The following is a 23628-nucleotide window of genomic DNA, read 5'->3' as shown; positions in this document are numbered from 1 at the left end:
TGGGTCCCTGCGCGCCCTTCCCCTCGGTCACCCCTAGGTGCTCACCCTGTCCTTTGGGCTTGCTCGGCTGCTGGAGCTGCTGGATGCTGGGATGTTGAGGGTGAAAAGCAGGAACCCCCCTGGGGTTATCATCCAGGGATATTTCCTGGTCTTAGCAGTACCAAGGTCTTGGATGTGGCTGTGCTGTAGGGAATCTGGCTCAGCGTGCATTGGAGACAGGGCTGTCCTCCATCCCACCTGGGCCACATGGAGGTACCTGCCTGGTCTCCTCTGCCCTGGTCCTTCCTGGCCATGTCTGAGATGTCTCTGAAACCTGTTCCCTCTCGGTTTGCCCCCTCTCGCCTGTCTCTGTGTAGGACTCAAGGGATTGGAGGCCTGTGGTAATTTTGTTTGCTTTTGCTCTGCAGATGGGTTCTACCTGTCCAGCCATGCGGGCCAGTCCGCTTTGCACCCGCAGCCTCCCCTCTCGAGGACTGCGGGCAACCACACGTCGAGCACTTTGCTCCGGGAGAAGGACCTTGGGCAGCTGCACAAGAGCTCGAAAGAAAGCCTGAAGGACCCTGGAGGGAAGGAGCGGGCATGCCGGAGCGATCTGTCCCTGCCCTTTGCCAAGAAGGAGGGCAAGCCGAAGGAGGAGCCCCGGCCCCGCAGCGTGGTAGACCTCACGCAGGACACCAAGCCCGACAGCGACAGGAAAGTGAGTGTGGTGGAGAAGGCGGTGAAGGTTGGCGAGCGTCTCTCGCCGTTCCTGGCTGAGCACATGCCAAATCGGGGCGCAGGTGGTGGGGAACCCAAGTCCAAGAACCCACTGCAGAGCTCTTCCCTCAGCAACTGCAACGGTGGTGGGGACCCCATGCTGAAGGTCCTGGGTGCCGAGCAGGACCGCTGTGCCAAGGATCCCGCTCGGCATGATGAGAACATGAGGCCTTCTGCGCACGCCCACGCCGAGCGGCTGAAGCGGGGGGAGCCCCTCCTGCCCTCCGTGGGCGCTTTGCACATCTCCTGCAGCTGCCCATCCCCACACCCCTCGCAGCCGGGGAAGATGACGCCGGCCACGACATTCCCTCCGCAGCCCGTCCATTCCAGCATGTACACCATCTTCCCACCGGCCAAGGAGCTGGGGAGGGAGCACAAAGTCATCGCCCCCACCTTCGTGCCTTCGGTCGAAGCCTACGACGAGAGGAGCGGGCCCATCCAAATCGCCTCACAGGCCCGCGACAACAAGGCGAAGGACAAGGACCTTGGCAAGGTGGGGGTGCTGCAGTCGCCCACTGAGCGGTGCCTCGCAGATGCCTCCCGCACGCTCTTGTCCCAGGACTTTTCTTGCCACAGCGATGCCAAAAGAATGGAGGCTCTGAGGGAGAAGGGCTCGGTGATCAGGGCGAACTCCATGGCGCTGAAGAGACAGGTCACTTCGGAGCCCTTCCTCAACCGGCCAGGGCTGGGCTCTCCGGAGAGCAGGGAGTTCCTGGCCTCCAAGGACTTGCTGAAGCCGAGTCCGGAGGCAGAGCATCGCCCTTGCGAGCGGGACCGCTTCCAGCGATCCAGCTCCAAAGAAGCGGCGAAGGTCTATGGCACTTTGGACTCCTCCCGGCAGCACCTGGACCACGGTCAGCTGAAACCGCCCGAGCAGAAGTGGAAGCCCTTTGAGATGGGCAACTTTGCCACCACACAGATGGCGGTGCTGGCTGCGCAGCACAACCACGTCACCCGGGCGGAGGAGGAAGCCAAGAAGGTCTACCTTGACCCCAGTGGCTTGCCGCGGTCCTCGGTGGTGGGCTCGCGGGGTGCCGCGGACGTCCTCCATCCCGCCTCCCATGGTGAAGGGTCGGCCATGCAGAGCCTCATCAAGTACAGCGGCAGCTTTGCCAAGGAGACCGCGTCCCGGCAGAGCTGTGGCAAGAAGAGCCCCTTTGGTGGCTTGGGCAACATGAAGCTGGACTCTTCGCAGCTGGGTGCCTCCAAAGTGCAGCAGCTGCTGTCACAGCAGCCAGCAAAGCAGCTGAAGAGGGACCCTGAGAGACCCGAGAGTGCCAAATCCTTTGGCCGTGAGAGCATCGGCTCCCAGGGCGAGGTGGAGGTGAGGCACTTGCCCGTTGGCATTGCCGTGGCCGTGGCCCGGCAGAAGGACAACAGCAGCAGCAGCAGCAGCAAACTGGGGCCCAGCTTGGCGGACCGGGATCGCTCTCTGTCTCTCAGCAGCATCAAAGGTAGGTTCCCCAGACCTGTCTTGGGACTTCCCTGTGGGATCTGTTCCCTGGGGAGAGCAGCAACCCAGTGCAGGCTGTGGCATAAGTTGAGTTTGGCATCCTCAGCTCTCTTTGCCTCCTGTTCCCAGCCAAGGGCACGTTGTAGACTACAGCAGGGAGCAGGACTCCCCATGCCATCCCCTCTGTCCATGTGTTTGATCCCCGTTAGTGAAGGGGGTGACAGAGAACCCCCTTAATCCACCTTTGTGCTGGTGTTTTAATCTCATGGTTTTGATTTAAGTTATGGTGCTGGCAGGAGGGGGATGGCTCTGGTGAGTGTTTTGGTGCTCTGCTTGGCTTGTGTAGCAAGATAACACCTGGGGGCTGCCCAGCACGGGGAGAGCTTGGCTCTGGCATGCCAAGGAGCAATGCCAAAGCGAGTGGCCAGCGAGCAATGATTTGGTTTCTATTTTTAGCCTTCGCTTTTCCCATTTTTCTGCCTTTGCCCCCCTCTCCCAAACCTCAGCGGCGAGAGCGGTTTCTCCCGGCCAGCAGCCCCTCTCCCTGTTCCCATCGTCTCCTGTTGCCCTCCCCACGGCCGGGCAGGAGCCAACTGAGGACCTTGTGGGCAGCACAGGGAGCTGTTTGTTCAGCCGTTCAATCGTCCCAGACCCTCCCAGCTTGCGTTAAATGTAATTTACTGAGCCGAACTAAAAGGCTGCAAACAAGGGTTGAATTCTGGCAGGCCTCCGGGCTCGTTGCTAAGTGATGCAGTTGGCTTTCAGACAGAAAACAAGACTGCTTTTCTCCTCCTCTCGCCCCCCAAATGCTGCCCCCCCTCTTTGTGTGCCAGGAGATATTCGTCTAATAACATTAGCTTGCTTGCGCTGAGTGGACGGTGCTTGAATGTTTAGACCTTTTAAGAAGGAGAAAGCAGGCTTTAGTTGGCTAATCTGTAGTATTTGGCAAGTAAAATGCAAGTATTTAGTGCTGGGCCTTGGTTGTCAAGGAAATGGACCTAAGCCTTTCCTCCATGCATAACTGATTGAATTTTTCTATGTGGTCCGTGCGTCATGTTCATATATATAGACAAAATGATCATTCACTGTCCGGACAATCATCGGTCTGTACAGAAAAGGGACCGTCCTGTCGGTGGAGTGGGGGCTAGGCGGGAATTAGACGAATAGGAAAGTGTGTGTGTTTGGATGGGGGATGAGAAAGAGATGATAAAGCCGTCTATAAATAACGGAGTGCAAGTAATGTAGATGGGAGAGGGAGGAGCGGAGGTAAAATAACAAAATGCGATGTTTCTAATAAAAGACTGGGGGGGGGGGGGTGTGTGTCAACTCACCTTGTGCCAAAGAGGGGAGGGAGGCTGTGAGTTAACCAAGGGCTTGCTCCATATTGCCAACGCTGAAGAGGCAGTTGGGCATCTATTGGGGAAAATAAATAGGAAAAGGGGCTCCAAGGTGGGAAAACCTGGGCTAGGGAGTGGAAGGGGATTTGTATCTGAGTGGGGTTGCTGGCAGAGAGGCAGGGAGGGGTGCAGGGGCTCCGGCGGGATTTGCGAGCCCCGGTGCCTCGTGCCACAGAGGCTGGGTAGTAAAACTGAGCAACAGAGGCTGCATAGGGCATCATTCAGTGAGTCAAGGAGGGGCTGGTTGGGGACAGCCACTGCACACAGTGTCCTGGCAGGCTGCAAAGGAAACGTAGTGACCCTGGAAAGTCCTTTGGGAGGGAGAGGTGTGCGCCAGGTTTTAAAGCATCTTTGCTTTCTGCCTGAAGCCCATGGAAGGAGCCTTGGGGAGAGGAGCCGGGAGAGATGTTGTCTTATTCCTGGATTCCTTCTGACAGTAAAGGTTGAGGGAATTGGAGACTTGACAGCAAAAAAACCACGGGCTGTCCAGGTTTGTGGAAATACACAGCAGAGCCCTCCTTGAAAAGACTGCCTGTCAGCAGAATAGACTTGATGTTCTGAGATGCTTTCCCATGTGCCAAACCTTATCCAGACGGGAGAGCGAGGACCCTGGAAAGGGCTGCAGGGAGCCAGGGTGCAGCCGTGCGAGGCCGTGTTGCGCCGCTGAGCCCTGCGAGGTGCAGAGCATCGCCCAGGCAGGGGATGTGCTGGCAGCGTGCACCGAGAGCTGGGAGGAAGCATACACCTTCCCCCCGGCCCCGACAGACTGGCCAGCAGCTTGCTGCAAGGAGGGCTGGGATTTAGGAGTGGGTCATTTCGCCAAAGCCTAACATGGACAAGGGCAACAGAGAATTAGGGAAAAATGCATATGCAAGAAAGAAGCTAGGGAAAAAACTAGGGAAAAGCAAACCTGAAATCAGGCAGCTGGGGTGAAGACCTTGGATAAAATAAGGGAAGGGTGGCCCCAATACCTGGTCCTGGCAGGGCCAGCAAGGAGCTGTTCGCTCCTGTGAAGGTGCTTCCTCACCTCTCACAGACGCGGCTGCTACTGTGCCAGGCTGTATTTGCAAGAGCTGTTCTGATTCTGGACGAGCCATTTTTCGAGCCAAACATCCAGCACCCCTTTTTGGACTCTTGCCCTCATCTGCCATATGTGCCCCTGCCTCGCCAGACCCTTTCTTGTTGCATGGCTCGTGCGGGGATGCAGGTTCCTGCTAACAGGTTGAATTACAGAGCAGAACACGCTGGTTTTGTGAGGGTCTGTAGTGTTGGTTCTGCTTGTTGCAGAAAGACGGGGTTTCAGCGCCAACCAAGTGTTCCCAGACTGGTTTACCAGAGCAGAAGGTGCTTCAGAAGGTGCAAAGATAACCCCCCCCCCCCCGCAAGATGTGTTAAGCAGGACTGCGTGATTTGATGCAGGGATTTAGCTGGGCCTTGTCTCCTTCTGAGATGGGAAATCTGCCACTGGCCTTCAGCAAAAATGGTCTTGTTGGTCCTCCTGCTCCCAGGCTGGTGGCCAACCTGTCCTGGGGGACCGGCCTGACCTGGTGAGTGGGTCCCTTGGCTTGGAGACATGGACCTCAAACCACATGCGGCTGGGTGCTACCAGCAGCTGCCTTAGTGAGAATATCTTGATCACATAGACAGCCTTGCCCTGGCCTTTAGGGCTTGAACCTGATACAGTCTTGGGGACAGTGGCATTTGGTTGTGCTGGCTCCCTGGGTACTGCCTCTGCATGCCCAGAGGAGAGGGGACAGCTTTCCCCAGACTGTTTCTCGTATCTGATGGTGCTGGGTTGTCTCTTAGGGCATGGACGCTCGGAAGATGATTGCGGGGATGAGAGGAGCCGCCACCGGGACAGCCACCTCCTGGCAGGGCGCTTGGAGCGGGATCAGGAGAAGCTGCTCAGGTAGACAGTTGGAGGGGGACGGGGTCTCTTGCTGCAGTGCCACAAGCCATGCTTGGGGACAGCCTGTCTGGAGGAGGGACAGGGTTGCATCCATCCTGGTGGAGCTGCTGGCACCAGCCTTGCTGGTGCAGAGAGGAGTGCTGAGTGGGGCGCCTTGGGGTTATGGGCAGATCCTGAATCCGCAGCAGAGCAGTCCTAATAGACTGCTGCAAATCCATGCCTGCTCCAAAGAGATGGAGAGATGGGCTGTTTTATTCTGGACGTGATGTTAACCACCTCCATCACAGCTCTCCTTGAGCGTCTGACCCTAGTTTGCAAACACACTCGCTCGGCAGACTGGTCTATACCCTTGGGCTCCTCCAGCCGTGCAGTAACCTGCAGCACTCGGACCCTCTCTCACTCTCTCTCTTGCCTCCCCCATGACCAGAGAGAGCAAGGAGCTGGCAGATTTTGCCCGGATACACCCCTCCGGCTGCGCCACGAATGGTTTGAACTCCAACCTCATGGTGACGGGAGGCCCAGCCTTGACGGGCTCCGGGCGCTGGTCTGCAGACCCGGCTTCGCACTTGGCAGCCCACCCCTGGCTCCCCAGGACAGGGAGCCCGTCCATGTGGCTGGCCGGTCATCCCTACGGTGAGTGCCCTGGGAGGGAGCGATGTGTCCATGGGGTGTTCACACCAATGCAATCCAAGGAGAGGTGTTACTGAGTGCCCAGTGAGGCTGCTGTCTGATCACAGGGGAAAGGGAAGGAGGTATTTTGGAGTAATCAAATGATAGATGGCTTCTCGCGTGGGTAGGAGCTGTCTGCATCCCCTGAGTTGTGACTGTGGTGTTTCTTTTTCCAGGACTCGGTCACCCTTCCCTGCACCAGGGCATGACTCCAGGCTTCCCCCCTGCCATGGGGGGAGCTCTCCCTTCCGCCTACCAGTTTGCCAGAGACCCGCAATCGGGGCAGCTTGTTGTGATCCCCAGTGAGCACTTGCCACACTTCGGTAAGGATGTGAGCATGTCCTTGAGGACCATGCTTTGACAGCTGTGGAGGAAACAGGCTTTGGAGAGGGCTAGATGGGAGCATACGTACCCATGGGGACCAGCCGCCACAGCTCTAGGGTGGGTGTGAGCTGTCCCTCTTGTTAGGTTTGTTTCAGAGATGGAAATGCATAATATTCAGCAGTGGCTCCTCATCCCCTGCAGGATCCCGAAGGCTTTGGGTCCTTGGTTAGGAGAAACTACTCGTGGGCTCAGCCAGGGACAGTCAAAGCAAGGGTGTGTAGAGAGCAAAGCAAGTCAGATGGCCCCAGGACCCACGGGGTGGTGGGAGTGGGGCTGCCAAGGGAAAGACAGCACCCTTTCCCCTCTGCATTTCTGGTTGCATTTCTGCATAGCCTGATGTTTGGCATCCCCCATACCCTGGGACTGGGGTAGAGACAGTTGCCCTCCGTGGTCCTTAATCCTCTAGCCATCCCATCCTCCTGCCTCCCTGACTGCATCTCTGCTCATTCCCCAGCGGAGCTGATGGACCGGGCGCCCCCACTGTGGCCTGCTATGTACCCCCCAACCAGGAGCTCCCTCCAGCATGCTCACCAGCTCCAGCTCCTCTCCCATCAGCAGCTGCTGCGGCAGCATGAGCTGTACATTCTGCAGCAGCAAGCGGCCCACGCCATGGAGCTACAGAGGAGCGCCCAGCTCGTGGTACGTTTTCAGGAGCTTCTTGCTTGGACATGAGACGATCCTGAAGTTGGGGTGTCTGGGGGAAAAAAGCAGCTGTGCCGGTGTTGCAGGTGTGTCTCAAGGGTATGGATGCGTTGAGCGATCCTGCCCTGGCCCCTGGGGTATGAGGCATTCAGTGCATCCTGCACAGTTGGGGCGGGTTTTCGAGGGGTTTGGTGTAGAGCTGTTGAGCAGCGTTGTCAGGAGAGCTGTCCAGCAGCAGCACGACCTTGATTCCTTCCCTAGGGATGTCTACGTTTACTTGAGTGGTTTCATCCCTGGTCACCTCCAAACAAACCTGAGTGGCTCAGAGAAGCAGCTGCAATACTGGCAGCAATCACACTGGGTCCTGGAGCCAGCTTCCATTCACCAAATGAATTTGGAAGTCGTGAGCTTTCCTTTGGGTGTTTTACACCCATTTAATTTTTATAGTGGTCATCTGGTTTTCAGCCTTCATTTTACATGTGTGCTTGCTAGGCTGGAGACACAGAAATGGTTTGCTTTGGTTGCAAGTGAAAGTTGAGACACCCTTCACATGACTCCTGGAGCTGGGACTTTGTAAAGAAAGCTATCACAGATCAGTGTCACCCTCCATCAGATTGGCCTTAAAATGGTGTTGCACTGAGGAATGTGTGTTTTGTTCCGGTCCATGTTTGATAAGACCATGTTTTGGTCTCGTTTGGTGGTAGATCTGTGCTTTCCAGGAGCAGGTAGAGATGATGTGCTGAGTTTTGCTTTGTTCTTGTCGCAGGAGAGGTTGAAGGTGAACGAGCAGCGTGCAGATATGGAAGAGAAGGTGACGAAACGGAGCCTGGACAGTGCCAAATCTGGCCTTTCCTCCTCTGCCCCAGGACTGGTGCACCGAAAACCACCTGTGCTGTCTCCCAGCGCCTCCACATCCTACAGCAAGGCTGTGAGTCCACCTCCCCTCTCTCCCAGGGCCTCACCCGTGTCTGTGCTCAAAGCTGAGGTGATCCAAAAGATGGAGGAGCCACCTTCGCAGCCAGCCTACTCCTACCCCGCCACCCCCAGCTCCCATCCTTCCAGCCCACCCCCTGCCTCTCCACCCCCTGCCCCTGCCATCCCTCCAAAGGAAGAGGTGCCCGAGACCGTGGAGAAGAAAGACCTGGAGCTGGAAAAAGAGGCTGCTGGTCCATATCAGGCCTTGTTCCCAGGTAAGAGAGCCCTGCTTTGGCAGAGTCCCGTTGTGTTTGTGCCTGCCTCCCTTTTTCTCCTTGGCTCTTTCCTGCTTCCATCCCTTCCCCTAGAGAAAACCACGTAACTCCTCTACAAGGCAGGGGAGAGGCAAGGACCAGGGGTGGTGTGATGGACTTGGATTGATGCCTGGGTCTTAGGGGCACCTGGGGCTGTAGGCTGTCATCTTCCCTTGGGTCGAGCCTGGGTTGGTTCCTCCAGGGCTGAAGTCTCAGTGGGAGGAGGATGCAGGAGGCAGATCTCCCTCCAGTTGCAGGAGAGTGCTGGGAAGGTGCAGAAGGGACCTCTGGGGTGCCGATGCCTGTGGCAGCTTGACCAGGAGAGAGGTGCTTAAAGCAGCCACTGCTTGAGAATAGGAAGAGATGAGAGATGAAGGGAAGCCATCTCAATGCCTTAGTGAGAGAGGTGCTTTGGAGACCCAGCCATTACACAGCCTGTCCCTTCTGATGTCTTGCAGAGATCCCTCCAGGATATCCATTCCAGTCCCTGCCTCCCTCTTTTGGAAGACACTATCCCTACCTCCTCCAGCCTACCGCAGCATCTGATGCGGATGGCCTGGCTCCTGACGTCCCGCTGCCTGCTGAAGGTTCTGAGCACATGGAGCTTTCCCCAGAGGTCAAGCCCATCCACCTGTCTCCGTCCAAAATCCTAGAGCCCATCCAAGCAGCAGCAGAAGAGGAGTCCTTGGAAGAGAGGGTGAAATCAGAGGTGCAGATGGAGGAAAGCCAAGAAGGCATCTGTGAGCAGGACATGGGGACTCTGAACATCACCACCTCTGCAGCCGTCCCAGTGCAGAATGTGGACAATTGCAATCTCCTGTTGCACCAAGGTGAAGCCCTGGGTGCTATGGAGCAGGACCAGGAAGACCTCCAGAGCTGCCCACCTCCTTACCAGGTTGTGGCCTGCCCTGCAGAAGCAGAGGCTCAGGCAGAGACTGGGAGTGGAGCAGAAACCTGCTCTGTGCACATGGACTATGACGGTTCGCTCGTGCATGCGGAGAACGAGCCGCCTGAGATGGACTTAACGCCCCAGCGGGAGGAGGCCTCTGTAGCCATGGATCTGCAGAGCGCTGATGTGCCCCAGGGGAGGGAGTTTCCCAGCCTGCCCCCTGAGGAGGGGGAGCAGGGGCCAGAGATCCCTTCCTACACGGAGGAGGCAATCTCTTGCCAAATCCCAGCTCTGGACATCAAGCCAGGCGACCCACTGGCTGGGATGAATGCTTTGGTGGCTGCCACAGAAATGCCTCAGGCTTGTTCCTTGTTGACTACCACCAGCGTCACTCCATCCCAGATGAAGGTGGAGGTGTTACCTGACCAGGCCTTGGAGCACTCCTTCCTGCAAGGGATCACTTTGCTGAGTGAAATTGCAGAGATGGAGCTGGAGAAGAGGAAGCAAGAAATACAAAGTAAGTTGTGAGTGCAGAGTCTGGTCAGCCTTGGGCCAGGTTGGGTCTCCCTCTCTGTGGGCAGAGGAGCAGAGGCACAGGTGGGATCTCTTGCAACCTCAGCCAGGCAGCAAGGAGAGCATTGCCCTGAGTTGCAGGAGCAGCTAGTACTTTGGATGGAGTAGGAGCAGGGTTTTTGTTGCAGTAGGCTGAGCTACGTGTGGCCTTTGTACTGCTCTCCCCTTCCAAAGGACCTCGCTGTGTCTAGACAGTTTGTGGTATGTGTAGCGGAAACGGAGCCCCACTTGCCGAGAGCTGCCAGGGTAACACCCTTCTGGCAGGCACTGAGTCTACAGTCTGTCGGGGTTTGGCACAAGAGGCCCCAGTAGCTCCAGATGATGCTTTCCAAGAGCTTGGCAGGTCCTGAAAAGATCTCACCTTCCAGTAACTTCCTGAGGCGAGACGTGATGGGAACTGCTAGTTGCACCATCGCTGGGCTCAACAGGAGATCTCAAGTGGGGGCCAAGGGTGGCTGGAAGGCTCCTTGAGCTGCCATGGTCCGGAAAGGGACATCAGCCTCTCCTTGTGCCTGCTGGAGGAGCAGTCTTGGAGAGTGAACCGCTATAGCTTTTTTTTCTGTCCTCAGCAGGTCCAGAGAGTTTCCCTGTCCGGCCAACGCTGGAGAGTTTGCTGGCTGCCAGCACCCACATGCTCATGGAAGTACTTTCCACCCCCTTTATGGAAAGTCTGAAAACCATCCGGCTGCCTCGAGAGCTGAATCCCAACAAAAAGTACAGCTGGATGCAGAAGAAAGATGAACCCGTAAGTAGCTCTTACTGTGGCTGAGCCTGAAAAGCCACGGTGCATCCACTCACCGCAGCTTGCTCTTCCAGCTGCAGTTTGCCACCCGGCTTGTGTTGCCCTTCTGCAGTCAGCAAAGCGAGCTGGCGCTTCCCTCACGTTGCGTTCGTAGCTGCGCAGGAGTCAGTGTGGTGTGATTTAGCTTCCTCCCTGGTTTGTGAATCAACACCATTGATCTCAGCAGGACCCTCGGCAGCCCTAGGAGTGGTGTCTGTAATACAAAGCCAGCAGGAACTCGTATGTTACTGCTTTGGCAGGGGGGGATAAATAAAGATAGTGGCAGGAGGGTTTTTCCTTGCTTTTTCTTTGCTGAGTCCTCCCCATGGGAGAGACTGACAAATTATTTTGTACCCAGCAAGTAAGTGTTCCAAGACAGGGAATATTTTGATCTGTCTTTTTAAGTAAGGGAAGAGACTCCATAGGTGTATTTTATGCTGCAGGTTCTTTCCCAGGGTTGCTGTCCCTCAAAGCTGATAGCATCCCATGCATAAGCCACGGAACATCTTTGCTTGGCTGGTTTTGCTCGGGTACCACTCTAAGGCTGTGCTTGTTGTGGGTGAGGGTGCTCTGCTCCACCGTAAGCATGGAGGGCTTCCCTGCCAGGCTGCAGATCTTGGCCATTGCAAGGGCACCCCAGTGTGCACCACCCTCGTCTAGGTGGGGGCCTGGACATGTCCTGACCTTCTTGCCCCCTCTTGCTTCCCCACCCCAGATGTACTCCATCAAATCGGCCATCGAGAACATGGATGCAATGGAGTTGGACTACAGGATGAGGCTGGCGGAGCTGCAGCGCCGGTACAAGGAGAAGCAGCGGGAGCTGGTGAAGCTGCAGCGCCGCAGGGACTCCGAGTAAGTCGCAGGCTGCTCACTCGGTCTGTTTTTTTCCAGCTGGGCACTTTCACTGCCTCTCGGTCTGGGAGAGAAAACAGCCCTCCATCCCTCCCTGTCTCCTCTCCTCTCCTCCTGGTATGGTCCGCCAGAGCTTTGCACAACACACTCCTAGGCTATGTGACATGACAACCTGATCACTGGTGAATGCAGCTGGGAGACCGTATTAGAGACAACCTTGGCTTCAGCAGCTCAGTTTAGCAGTTTGGTGACAGGCGAAGGTTCTGGGTTGACTCCCGTTCTTTCTTGCTTTCTTTTAATTTTTTTCCCTTTTTCTTCTTTTTTTGGATTTATTTGCTTTATCTTTTTTTTCCTGTTTGTTTTGCTTTTTGGTTGCAAAATTTGATTTTGCCTTTTTTTTTCTTTGCTTTTTTTTTTTGTTGCCTTGGTTAACAGTGAAGCGTGTGGTTTTTTTAAAGGGAAAAGCATGACGAGAAAAGTAGAAGCTTGGCGAGAAGAGGCCCTGGAAGGCCCAGGAAGAGGAAACTTGGATCAAGCGCTCTGTCACCCATTAAGGAGAGAGGGAAGAGTGACAGCAAGAGTGGAAAGTAAGGCTGGAATTTGGGGAAGATGGGAAAATGTCAGGGTCGCTGCACCAGGGTCTTACTTGGGGAGAGCATCTCGGATGCAGTGGGGGCTCACTGTGGCATTGTGTTGGCAGGCTGGTCTCTGGCAGCGGTGGTGTTGTGGAAGCGTGTGCATTTAACGTGAGTGTGTCCTTGCGGTGGGAATACGGTGCCAGCCTCCTTCCTCCCCGCTGGTAGAGCACGTGTCTGTGGTGTTGCGTGCAAGTAGGACAGGCTGAGTTGAGCGGTGGTGAGGTGATGCGGAGCAGCTGGCTGGGCAGGGACCTGTACACGAGCTCTTGATGTTGGGGACCGCGTCCTCATGTGTTTTCAGGAGAAAGGACAGTGCAAGCGGGTGCTGTAGAGCTAATTGATGCTGATGTCAAAAACTGGAAGGACAGGACTGTTGGAGGTGATCTACTTCATAGGGCCTTTCTGCTGCGTTTCTGCTGTCTTCATCTCCTGTTCCCTTAATCAGTGGGAGCTGGTTTCACCTGACCTCTCTCTTTGAAGTGTCTGGATTATTCTGTCTTCTGCTTTCTTCTTTTTTGCAAGTCCAGCTGCTCTTGTTTGGATGCCTGGATCTCACCACCATTGGCCATCTAAACATCCGTAGATGGTCAAGTCCCTCCAATGGGAAGGCACCTCCGAGCTGTCTCCCTGCGTGCTATGTATTTTTCAAGACTATAAATCAGATGCAGGTGCCCAGCTCCCACTGACCATGTGTTTCTGAAAATCTGTCCTCTTGGTGGCTTTGTGTTTTGCTCCTCTTGTTTGGATGGCTGGACAGGCTGGAGGCATCCAGAGGTGGCTGGAGTTGTGCATGTGTGCGTGCATGATTGTGTTGCGTGTGCATGCTTGAGCAACCTGGCATGGGAGATGGAGGCGCACCCTCAGCCAGTGTCCAGGGCTTGAGGTGTTGGTTTAGCTGTCTGTGGAGGTCAGCAGAGCGGCCGGAGGGGACGGAAAATGCCTGGAAGCTGATGAGGCTGCCCCGTGTCAGTGGTTTGTGGTGGTGGTATGACCTGGGCCAGCAGGCTTAGTGTGAAGGAGGCGGCATATGAGAGCTTTTAATGGAGGCTTGGTAGAGGTCTTGAGATGTTGACCGATCATCCATCAGATAGTTACTGGAGACAGCTGGGGAACAGTGAAAGATGTGCTTATAGTCTCACCTACTTTATTTTTTTGTTTTTTTAATCATTTATTTACCCTTTCCTTTCCCCCCAAATCCTGAAGCGAGACTGAAGATGCAGATCGCAAATGCCTCTCGCAGGGGGGCTGGGCTTGTAAAGTGGATTGCCTGTCCTTTGAGCGAGCCAGTCCCTGCAGTGCCCTTGTCCCTCTGTGCCACCCTGCATGGCAGTTCCTTACCACTTCCTTGCTCATACCCGAGCAACCAGAGCAAGTGTCTGAGCAGTGAGGCACCTCCCTGGGCCTCGGGAATCTCTCTCTGCACCTACAGAGTCCATGACAGTAGAGGTGGGAAAAGACCTACAGGGCCAGCTCAGCTGTCTATCCTTCCCTCTGCTGCTCTGTACCAAATCAGGCACTTTTTGGTGGCTGTTACTCAAGACGCTAAATACTTCCTTTGAGAGACCACCTTGCAGGTCTCTGATTTCAGGCACCCTCATCTGTGCTGGTGGCCAAGAGTGTGCAAGAAGGGCTCCTTGGCTCTCCTGCTTGGTGGAAAACCTTGTCCAAACTGCTGTCTCTTCACAGTGGACTTGGCTCCCGTTGAGGATCCCCACTGTCCTAGGAGGCATTTAACCTCACTTTTGATCTTGGTGGGCATCACAGGGAGGAAGGCCCCCCCCATCTTGACCCACCCTGTGCTTGGCTTGCAGACTGAGCAAGTCCTTGTTGCTCTCCGAAGACTCTGAGACTGGCGAGGGCCTGAAGAAGAGGCACAAAGGGGCCCTCCCGGAGGAGGACGAGGATGTGGAGAGCGGCAGTAGCAAGATGAAAGGGAGGAACCAGAGCTGGGAAGAGCATGATGCGGCTCCCAGCTTCTCAAATGAGGTCAGTGCCCTCATGGGGAGCATGGAGCCACGGGTCAAAAGCAGATCTCTTTCCTGGTTTGCTAGTGTTAGCTTGCACTGGATAACTCCTCCTGATCTTAGAGCGTCTGCTCTCAGTTCACGTGGGTTTAGAAGCTCTTCATGAGAGGGCTGTCTTTGCAGTGGAGGGGTGTTTGCAAAGGCTAACATTGGCTTGTGGAGGTTGGACCTCTTTGGTAGGCAGCAGAGAGGCAAGTGCCTTCGAGTGAGCCAGAACGTTGCAATATTGCACTAGCTCTGAATCTAGAGCAGTGTTGTCATGCCCCTTCGCCTGTCGAGATAGTGGAGGGGAACAGACTTCCCAAAGTGAGGGAGGAAAGGGAGTGCAACCTTGCTATTTTAAATGCAGGGTTTTCTTCTGCTTCTGTTGAGGCAATGAGATACTTACTGGAGCTTTAAGCTGCTGCTGAAATCCAAAAAGCATACAGGCGAAGTACTGAGTTACAGCTGCTGTTATCTAGCTGTAACACATGTAAAGTATATTTACTTTTTTTGAGAAGCAAGAAAATACTGAAAAGGGTGTAACAGCCCTGGCTGTAATGCAGTAGTGCTGATGTTCTTGCTGGTATTTGGGTCTTTTTGGCATCCCAGCCTCTGGAGCTGCTTGATTATGTGGAAATCCATATTTATTTGGCTGGGGTTTTGGATAAAGAAGATTTTTAATCCTCATGATTTAGAGAAAAGCTTGTAAAACCGACTCGAACATACCCTAAAAAAACAGGTGTTGAGAAGGAAGAACTCCAAAACGTTGTTCTATGAACATATTTCTTTTGGAAGAAAATTCGATTTTTCTCAGTTAATCTTGTGATTTTGTAGTGCTCGATAAGGGTAAAGCTGTGCTGTTTGCTGACATCCTCCTCTTCTTCCTCCCTAGCACTACGGTGGGTTATGGCAACTGGGGCTTAAAACCATCATTCTGAGGCCTTATTAACTAGCATGCATGAGAGACTGTTATGAGGGCTACTAAAATCCCCTAGGTCTGCCATGATATCTGCTCTGTATTCACCTGTGTCTCTTCCTTTCACCTTGGCAGTTAAAGCTCAAGAAGAAGAAGGTACCATCGGATCAGGAGCAGCTGGCCAGCAAGCTTGACAAGGCCCTGTCACTCACCAAACAAGACAAGCTCAAATCCCCTTTTAAGTTTGCTGACAGCTCTGGGGGAAAGCCAAAAACTAGTGGAGGTGGCAGCAGGTACCTCCCACCCCACGAGGCTCTGCCAAGCAAGGAGGAGAAGAAGAGCCTGGCCAAGAACCTGGGCCTGTCACTGAAAACCACCAAGGAAGGTAAAAACAAAGTGGCTGCCAAAATGAAGAAGATGGAGGTGGGGTTAAAAGTCAAAAATCAGCTCAAGGTTTCCCATTCACCAGCAATATCTGAAGTTAGCAGCTACTCCTATAGTAAGTAACCGCTCATTTATCTCTCATTTATCTTTTCTTATGGTGTAATTTGTTGTGGGGGCTTGTGGTGGAGATTTCTGGCCTCTTGGGAGGGGTCTTTTTTTGGATCTGGTTTTGCTCATGAGTGAAAGGTGCTGTGTCTTTGGGGTGAGCATGAGTTGTCCACCCAACTTGCCATCCAAGAGGTAGCCAGTATCAGTGTGTCTCTTCCTGGCATGTGTTGTACTGATTGTCAGTGGGGAAAAATGCTTTAAAAAAGAAGTTGACCCACATCCTTGCTTTTGGTGGGAGTAGACACTCTCCATCTACCTGTCAGATGAGGACTCATAGCCTCTGCTCCAGGAGGTGGTTACTGGTTGACTTTCAAGGTCCTTGGTGAGTCGGGTAGGAATGGTCTTAGGATTATGCCATGGAGGCATTTGGAGAAGGTGAAGGCTGCAGGGGGCACTGATGTTCGTGAGCATCCTCCTGCCCTTCAGTGTTGTGGCTTGGTTCCTGGCTGACTGTGCTCAGCCTTCCCATCTGTCTCAGCAGTGTTCATCTCCACCCTGGCATCCTGTGTACTGATTACCATTTCTGAACCCAAAGTGCACCCGAGGCAAAGGCTCCTGCAACCAAGTGGAGCTAGGAACCCCTGTTACAGCAGGAAAAAAGCTGAATTGCCAGTAGTGTTGGGAAGGCGATAGAACCAGAGGTAGAAGAGTCTTTAATGGTTCAGGCAGACAATGGGGCAGAGAGCATTTGCGGGACTTGGAGTTTATGGTCTGAGGCCTTGCTGTGTAATTGTCTTAGCTCACTTGCATATGCATCTTCTCCTTTGCTTGCAGCTATTTAAGTCCCATGTTAAAACTCTTATGGGGTGTTCGTATGCATAACAAATGTATCTCTTGGTGCAACACCGGATTAGAAATGTCACTAATGGGGAAGATGATGAGCTAGTTGTTCTCCAACTGAACAAATGTTTGGCATGTTGTTAGCCATTTACATGGCAAAATAGGAGCCATTGTGTCCACTGGACTTGAACACAGCCTTTGGCTGGTCGTGCTGTACGCAACACCTAGCAGTTCTGCTCTTGAATGTGCTTTGCTCCCAAGGACAGACACATGGCTCCTAAACTGGGAGGCATGGGCTGTTGCTGGAGCAAAAAGCCTTGGCTCATGGCAGAGGGAGCTTTTGCAGTGCCCTGGCACTTGATACTGAGGTTTCATGAACAAAACCTCCCTCCCAGACCTAAGGGAGCTGCTGTTTCACCCCTCTCCTCTCCAGCGAGTCTCCTGGTGTAGGAATGTGCCCCTTCGCCACATGAATCTCAGCACAGGAGGATTGTTGTCACTGAGGAACCAACTCTGAAATGGCTCAGCTTTGGTGTGTGATTTTTCAGCTGTGTACAGGTTCAGGGAAAGGGCTTTAGCCTGTCATTTGGTCACTCAAGCGTGATGGATTTGGGGAGGCAGGTCGAGCATATGGCAGCACCTCCCATGACTGGTGGGCTGCTCTTGTGGAGGAGGAGAAGCGGGACTGGCGCCAAGTCCTTCTGCCTCCTAACCTCATGGTTTTCTAGCTGGAGTCCTGAAAACCTTGGGCATAGATCCAAAGGGCGAGCTGAGCATCCTATTCCCACAGATTTTAGCAGAAGTCAGATGCCCAAAATCATTTGCATATTTGGGCTTTGGGCCTCCTAAACTTGCTATCCCTTGTTCCCTCATCTCCACAACCAACACAATGGAGGTGGGGAGCGATGCCCGATCTGGGCTGACACTGGAGAGCATCTGCTGCTACTCACAGGCTGGAACGGTCGCCATCGCAATGTCCGTAATGTTGTGGAGCTAACGATGTGTTCATGAGCCAGCAGGTGACAATTCATACCCACTTTTATTGCATCCAGGGGTACCATATACTTCTCATTCCACTCATCAGATGCCAGAGGGGACCACTGTATAACTTCTCACCGCTCATGGGGCTTGGCAGCTTTGTAAAGCGACAGTTCACAGGCAGAAGAGCGGCTTTGTCCTGGCTCTGTTTCAGTGTCCTTTATATTGCACACTGCGGAGCATCTGGGGTAGAACATTTGGAGTTAAGACCTTCAGAGTTAGACGTGTTGCCCGCTTGGCAGCTGGGCTTGCTCCTGCCACCCATGTGAAAAACCCTCTGGGAGAGTTGGTTCGTGTAGAAAAGGAGATTTAGGTCAGTGTTGAACATAACCATGGTTAAGACTAATTCAGGTCGATGGCCCAGTTGTTGGCATCGCTGCGCCTTCAGTGGACATCTTGATAGTGGAAACATCTACCTCAGTTTTCTGCTCCTGAGCTGAAAACACCCTTTGGATCCTTTCTCATGTGAGGACAGGAGTCGTTTGGCCTAGGTGGAGAGTGTCTATTTCTGACCGAAAGAAGGAAATAGGTATTTCTGTGTTTATTCGGCTCCCACTTGCTGAGCCCGAGACTTGTGATGGAGGGACCAGACTCGGGTGGAAAATGGTGGCACATGGCCCCTCCTGCAGCCGCTTTCCCCTCCTGGTTTACAGCCTCTTCACAAAGAAATGCACCAAAGCACCCCCCTAAAAAAAAAACACCCAAAAAACCCCAAACCCCCATTCTCTGATGTAACGCTCTTCCCACCTGCTTCGACCACAGATACAGACTCGGAGGAGGAGGAGGAGGGATCCCTGAGGGACGACTGGCCGGCACAGCCCCCATCCGCCCCCAAGCCGCGGCCGCCCGGTCTCTACAGCACGGCGGCCAGGAAGGGCGGCCGGGCACCCGGTGGCCCCAAGGTGGCTCCCCGCAGCGCAGCGGCCGGGCGGCCGCTGAAGCCGAAGGCGGCGGCGGGCCGGAAGCAGCCCTTCTGCCTGCTGCTGCGGGAGGCCGAGGCGGGATCTTCCTTCAGCGACTCCTCGGAGGACTCGTTCGATCAAGGTTACTAGCTTATAGCAAACGTAACCCCAAACGCACCCCTCTGCCATGTCTGTGTGGGAGTGGGTGGGGCGGGAGGCAAGGGTGAGCAAGGGGCCTGGCGGGCCGGGGTCAGCCATTTTGATGGTCGGAGCCAGGGCGGCCATCTTTGTTCTTGGCAGCGTAGCCTGCTTTATCAGCCCGACATTTATTTTTTATCCTTTTTGTACCTGTATCATTGTGATATTATTACTGGCTGGCTCTTTTAGAGCTTTTATATCAACTGGGTTTTAGTGTCCACCTCTCCCTGCTTTCCTGTTCCCTTCCTTCCTTCAGTTTTTCCCTCACTTTCTTCCTTGCTGCCACCACCACCATTATATTATTATTATTACTATTATTATTATTTTATTTCTTATTTTATTTTGGCATGAGCCTTGTAGAGGTTTGGAAGGAGCTTTTTTTTTAATTACTTCCCCTTTTTTTTTTCCTTTTTTCTTTTCCTTTTTCCTTTTTTTTTTTTTTTTAATACCGGGAAACTGTTGTGTGGCCGTGTGACTTGATGTTTGTACTGCGATTTGGTATACCAAGCTTTATTAAACATACCGAGTTCATTTTTAACTAAACCTGTGTACCTTGTCTCTCTTGCTGTGTCTCTTATCAGGCGATTAGGTTGCCGCTTCACTTCATCCTGCTCTGCATCCCCCTCCTGCTCCCACTCCCCATGAGTAGAACTGGAATTAACCTAGTCTGGGGTACTCTCTATTATTCAAATATCCCTGCTGCCTTTGTCCAGATTAAGCCTAGGCTTTTCCCTCCCCCAACCCCTTTAATTTATTTGTTCGCCCAGTTTTGTTTTTTTTCTTTTTCAGTTTGTTTCCTCTCTTGATAGACTCTCTCAAGGCAGGCAGATAAAACATGGAGGCACTTGGTCCTTGTTGCTGCTGCAGGAGGGTGCTGGGTGTAAGGTCCCCATTATTTAACAGCCAGAAATTTTTCACTTTTTAAAATGTATACGGCAAGTTTTTGCATCTCTTTTTGGGTGATACTTTTTTTCAGATGCCCAGATGTAACCCACGGTGTTCAAGGATGTGGCAATTACTGCATTAAATTTGATTCTGCAGTTTCCTTCCCTCACCCTCACCCTCACCCCAGTTTTTTTCTTGCAGCTTTTTTTTTGTTAGCCTGTCATTAGTACTTCAGTGGGAAAAGAGATTACTTGAGACTTTTCCTCCAGAGACACAAGGGGTTTCTGTTTTAGAGCGCACTCATTAAATAATAATCATGGGGAAAGGTCATTTTAATGAGCCCTCAGCTCCCAAAAGAAGTAGCTCGTCTGGGCTGAATGCTAAGCAAGAGCATCCCCAGTTGTTACCATCTAAGTTAACGGCAGATCTGGATGTAGCACAGCAAAAGCCTTTTAGTATTTCACACTGCTCAGACAGCTGTTAATTGAAAATGGGGCTGGATAGTTTTGCTTTTGTTTTGTTTTTTCTTAGTTTTTTGATGTTAATTTCCTCTGTGTACCTGTTTGTTTGTTTTTTCTTCCCTCCAAACCCAACCTCCAAAGAAAGATAATTTAAGCTAAAAAAAAAATGATCAAACACAGAAAGATACAGAATGCTGATTTGGTTTGATGTGGCTCTGGGCTGGACCCACCAATGCATTTCAAAGAAAACCCAAAAGAAAGAAATATATGCTTCAAAAAAAAAATAATTATTCTTTCGAGAACCCAAAAAGTTCTGGGGGTAGTGGATTTTATGTAAGGGTGAGATTGCCACATTTCCATGAAGAGTCTGCGTTAAATTCCATTCTTCCCTTCCCTGTTCCTTCCTGCATCTTTTCTTTGTTTATTTTGCTGCTGTTGGAAATTTTGAGGATATCAATCCCTTTTAGGTGCCAAGTTCTTGAGGGTTTTTTGGGTTTGCTTTTTGGTTTTGCTCCAGGTAAGCAGATAGGTAACTTGTCCCTAATTGGCTTTGTCTATTTTGCAAGTAACCTGTCTGCTTTAAAAAAAAAAAAAAAAAAAATCCCAGTTTTATGGGATAAAGTCTGGGGAGGGGCTATGGGAGGAGGATGGGGAATCTGGAACAAATGGGGAAATGCATTGTAAATCCCTCTGGGGTGTCATTTAATGGTGGGGAAACCAAAGATGCAAAACCTCCTGGGGTGGGAGGTGGGCATGGAGGGGGAGGTGGGGGGAGATTATTGGTTACAGTTTTGGTTTTTTCTGCAAATGATTTTTTTTTGGTTGTTCTTTCTCAGAAACATTACTTGAAGGGATATTTGGGTAATAGGGTTTCTAATGGCTTTCCCTGATACTAAACCGATTAATAACCTCAGCTTTTCTAGAAGTGCTCGCTTTCTCCTTGCAGCTGCTTGACCAACCCTTTCACCCCTGCCCCTATCCATGATGCTTTGAATGTCTGTGTCGGTCTCTTGCATTTGCTCTCACGCTGCACTAAAGAAGCAAAGTGGTTGGCTGGTTGTAGGGCAGACACTTCTCAGCGAGGGTCACTAGCCATGAACCCGAACCTTGACCATTGTTATGTAGGTAGGCAAAATAACTTTTCTTTATGTCATCTGTCAGCCTCAGATGTTTCGATGTTACCTCCATGAATAATGACACGTAGCTCTTTGCATTTTCTTGGTTATTTTAATTCTGAAGATGATTGCTGTCCACTTTTGACTTTCCTCTGTCCATGAAGAGTCTTGCATGGAAGGTTTGCTTGTGTGTATGTGTTTGAGGACTCCAGAAATGCTTTACTGTTTGCAGACCTTCTTTTGGAGACCCCCTTAACCTAGCAAAGGGAAGGATTTGCATATGGGTCCGAGATGGGAAGGCACAGCGCTGCCTGCAAAGGCTCTGCCACTGTCCTTAAAGGTTTCTGGGCCACGATGCAGACTGTCCTAGTATCAGGGTAATTGGCTGGCCATGGCCCTGCCAATATCTATGTCAGAGGTAGGAGTAGCTGCAGGAAGACCTGTTTTCATCTGGTTTTAGATAGAAGAGGTAGGGACATGCTGCTTTCTTGCAGACCAAACACCACATTGCCATTCTGATAACGGGTAAAGCTTGTGGCTTTTCATCCAGTGACCTTGGAGAGGAAACTGCTAATGTGGGCCAAAGACACATGGGACCTTTGAAAACCATCAGATAGGTAATACTGTGAGCTTTCTGAGGCTGAAGACCAATACTAACTCCTCCTCAATACTCTGTTTTCCTTGAAACATTACTAAGAAATTAGTACTAAGAAATTAGTACCTTCTTCCCTGCTTTCCTTTCCCTGATTTGGAGAATGATTTTATCCCAATGAAAAAAAAAAACAGTGAGGGATAACCGGTTCCCTACACAGTCATTCCCATGTGATAGTTGTAATATTTTTAATTTTTTGTAAGTACTTCTGGAGTCAGCAACACAGCACATAGGGGGGGGGAAATAATCTTCCAATGATGAGAATTGGCTTGTTTGGAAAAAAAAAAGGTACAATCTTAAATTGGACATTCAAAAATAAGTAACCTCCAGAATTTGGACAGATCACACAAATCAGATGTCAATGACCCAGTAGCTGTCTAAAGTCTGCCTGTACTTAGCCTGCTTTGTATGCTGTAGGACTGCTTGGTGTTATGAGAAAATCATGCTATTTTTTTTTACAATGTGAAATGACTCTTTTTAAGTGTGTGTTTTTACTCCCCCCTTCCCAAGCCTTTCCTCTCCGCATCCCCCTCAATCCGTCTTGTTACATCAGTCTCTAAAAACCAAATTGCTTAACCAATTTCTGTTCATCATTAACAAATCTTCATTTACTGCTCTCCTACAGTAAAATACCACGGCAGCTTAGCTGTTAAAAGCAATGAGAAAGTTTAGTATTTGTAATTGGGTTTGCTTTTTAATTTAATGCAGGTAAAAATTTTAGAAAAAAAAATCTTCTTTGGGTACAGTTTATCTGGCATCAGTAGCATTTAAATATGAATTTGTTGTTTGTTTTGGCTGTAGAGTTGTATGTACACGTGTGGCTGTGTGTGTGGGTATATACACACATATAAATGCTCTTAAAAATGTCAATTAGAAAAGATATTTTTAACTTTGAGTATTTTTTCCCTTACCATTGCTCAGTGTTAACAGAATTACTGCTGAAGGAAAAAATGATTTTATAAAATGTCTTTTTCCCCATTGTTAACTAAAATCACCTTTTTAGGAGAAAAAATGGAGGCTTCAATTGTGTTACGGCATCTGTGCATACTTCATTTTAAGCCCACACATAATTTGGGTACAGTAGGAGTAAAACTCCTGCTTCACATTAAATACAGGCATCATGAGTCTCTCCAAGAAGCCGTGCAGATGGCTGTAGAGCACCAGCAGCTTATTTGCCACCATGGCCATAAATTTGGGGACTTTTAGTTTAGAAGTATGTGGGTTTGGAGCAGAGCCCTAAATGTGTTCTTTTTGTTTCATTTGTTAGTTTTTGTCCCTTGGAAAATCAGGAGCAGGGCTTGTGCTGTGCATGTAGAGTGGAGTTACCAAGATCTGGCCTCGCCATGAGAGGTGGAGGAGGATAGATCTGTGCTGTGAATGTGTTAAAATGTGTTTATTTTCAGGCTGAAAATCGAATCTCATGCCGATAAAAATATAAGTGTTTTGGTAAAAATGCTGACAAGAGACTATCTTCAGTTGTCTTTCCATAGTGTGACACCATATATTTGAAAGAGGTTAGAATAACTGCCAGGTACGTTATTGCATCGTACATTTTCTGTAGCGTGAGTAATAGCTGCTTTCATTCTGGCTTTCAAAGCTGTTTTACCTTGGTGCATTTGAAATACCGTAGCTGCTGGGCACCCTCGTGCCCTTGCACGTGCAGAGTCTTGAAGTGCTGAAGGAGTGGTGCTGCCCGTGCTCGGCACAGCCCCTGGGCAGTCGGTGCGGCTGAGCCAAGGGTGCTGCGGAGGATTCATGCAGGACAGGTCATGGAGGGAGGGATTTTCCTGCAAACTTCCCCCTTTCTTGGCCTGTTTTCCTCCCCAGCTGCTCAGTGAGCCGCTTTCTGCTCGGCCGTCTCTCTAGGTCTGGCATGAGGGGCTGTACAGGTTGATTTTTTTCCAATTTTTTTCTGGTTTTGCTGAGAATTATTGTATTTCAGAGCCAAATA

General features: G+C 51.6%; 1 protein-coding gene across 1 annotated transcript in view; it reads left to right on the top strand.

Moving 5' to 3' along the window:
* The window catches only part of TNRC18 (trinucleotide repeat containing 18), a 57209-nt gene that overhangs the window by 17658 nt on the left and 15923 nt on the right, over positions 1 to 23628 (top strand). The window contains 13 exon segments of the mRNA XM_082313719.1: positions 408 to 2210; positions 5413 to 5515; positions 5943 to 6148; positions 6361 to 6507; positions 7023 to 7207; positions 7977 to 8400; positions 8898 to 9845; positions 10474 to 10646; positions 11398 to 11534; positions 11993 to 12121; positions 13984 to 14158; positions 15230 to 15593; positions 18227 to 18508. Of these exon segments, the coding sequence (XP_082169845.1) occupies positions 408 to 2210; positions 5413 to 5515; positions 5943 to 6148; positions 6361 to 6507; positions 7023 to 7207; positions 7977 to 8400; positions 8898 to 9845; positions 10474 to 10646; positions 11398 to 11534; positions 11993 to 12121; positions 13984 to 14158; positions 15230 to 15593; positions 18227 to 18508 (5076 nt within the window).

Source organism: Platalea leucorodia (assembly GCF_965183815.1).
Source record: "Platalea leucorodia genome assembly, chromosome: 5".
NCBI lineage: Eukaryota > Metazoa > Chordata > Aves > Pelecaniformes > Threskiornithidae > Platalea > Platalea leucorodia.
Note: the sequence above shows the minus strand (reverse complement) of the source record. Positions and strands in the feature narration are given on the sequence as shown.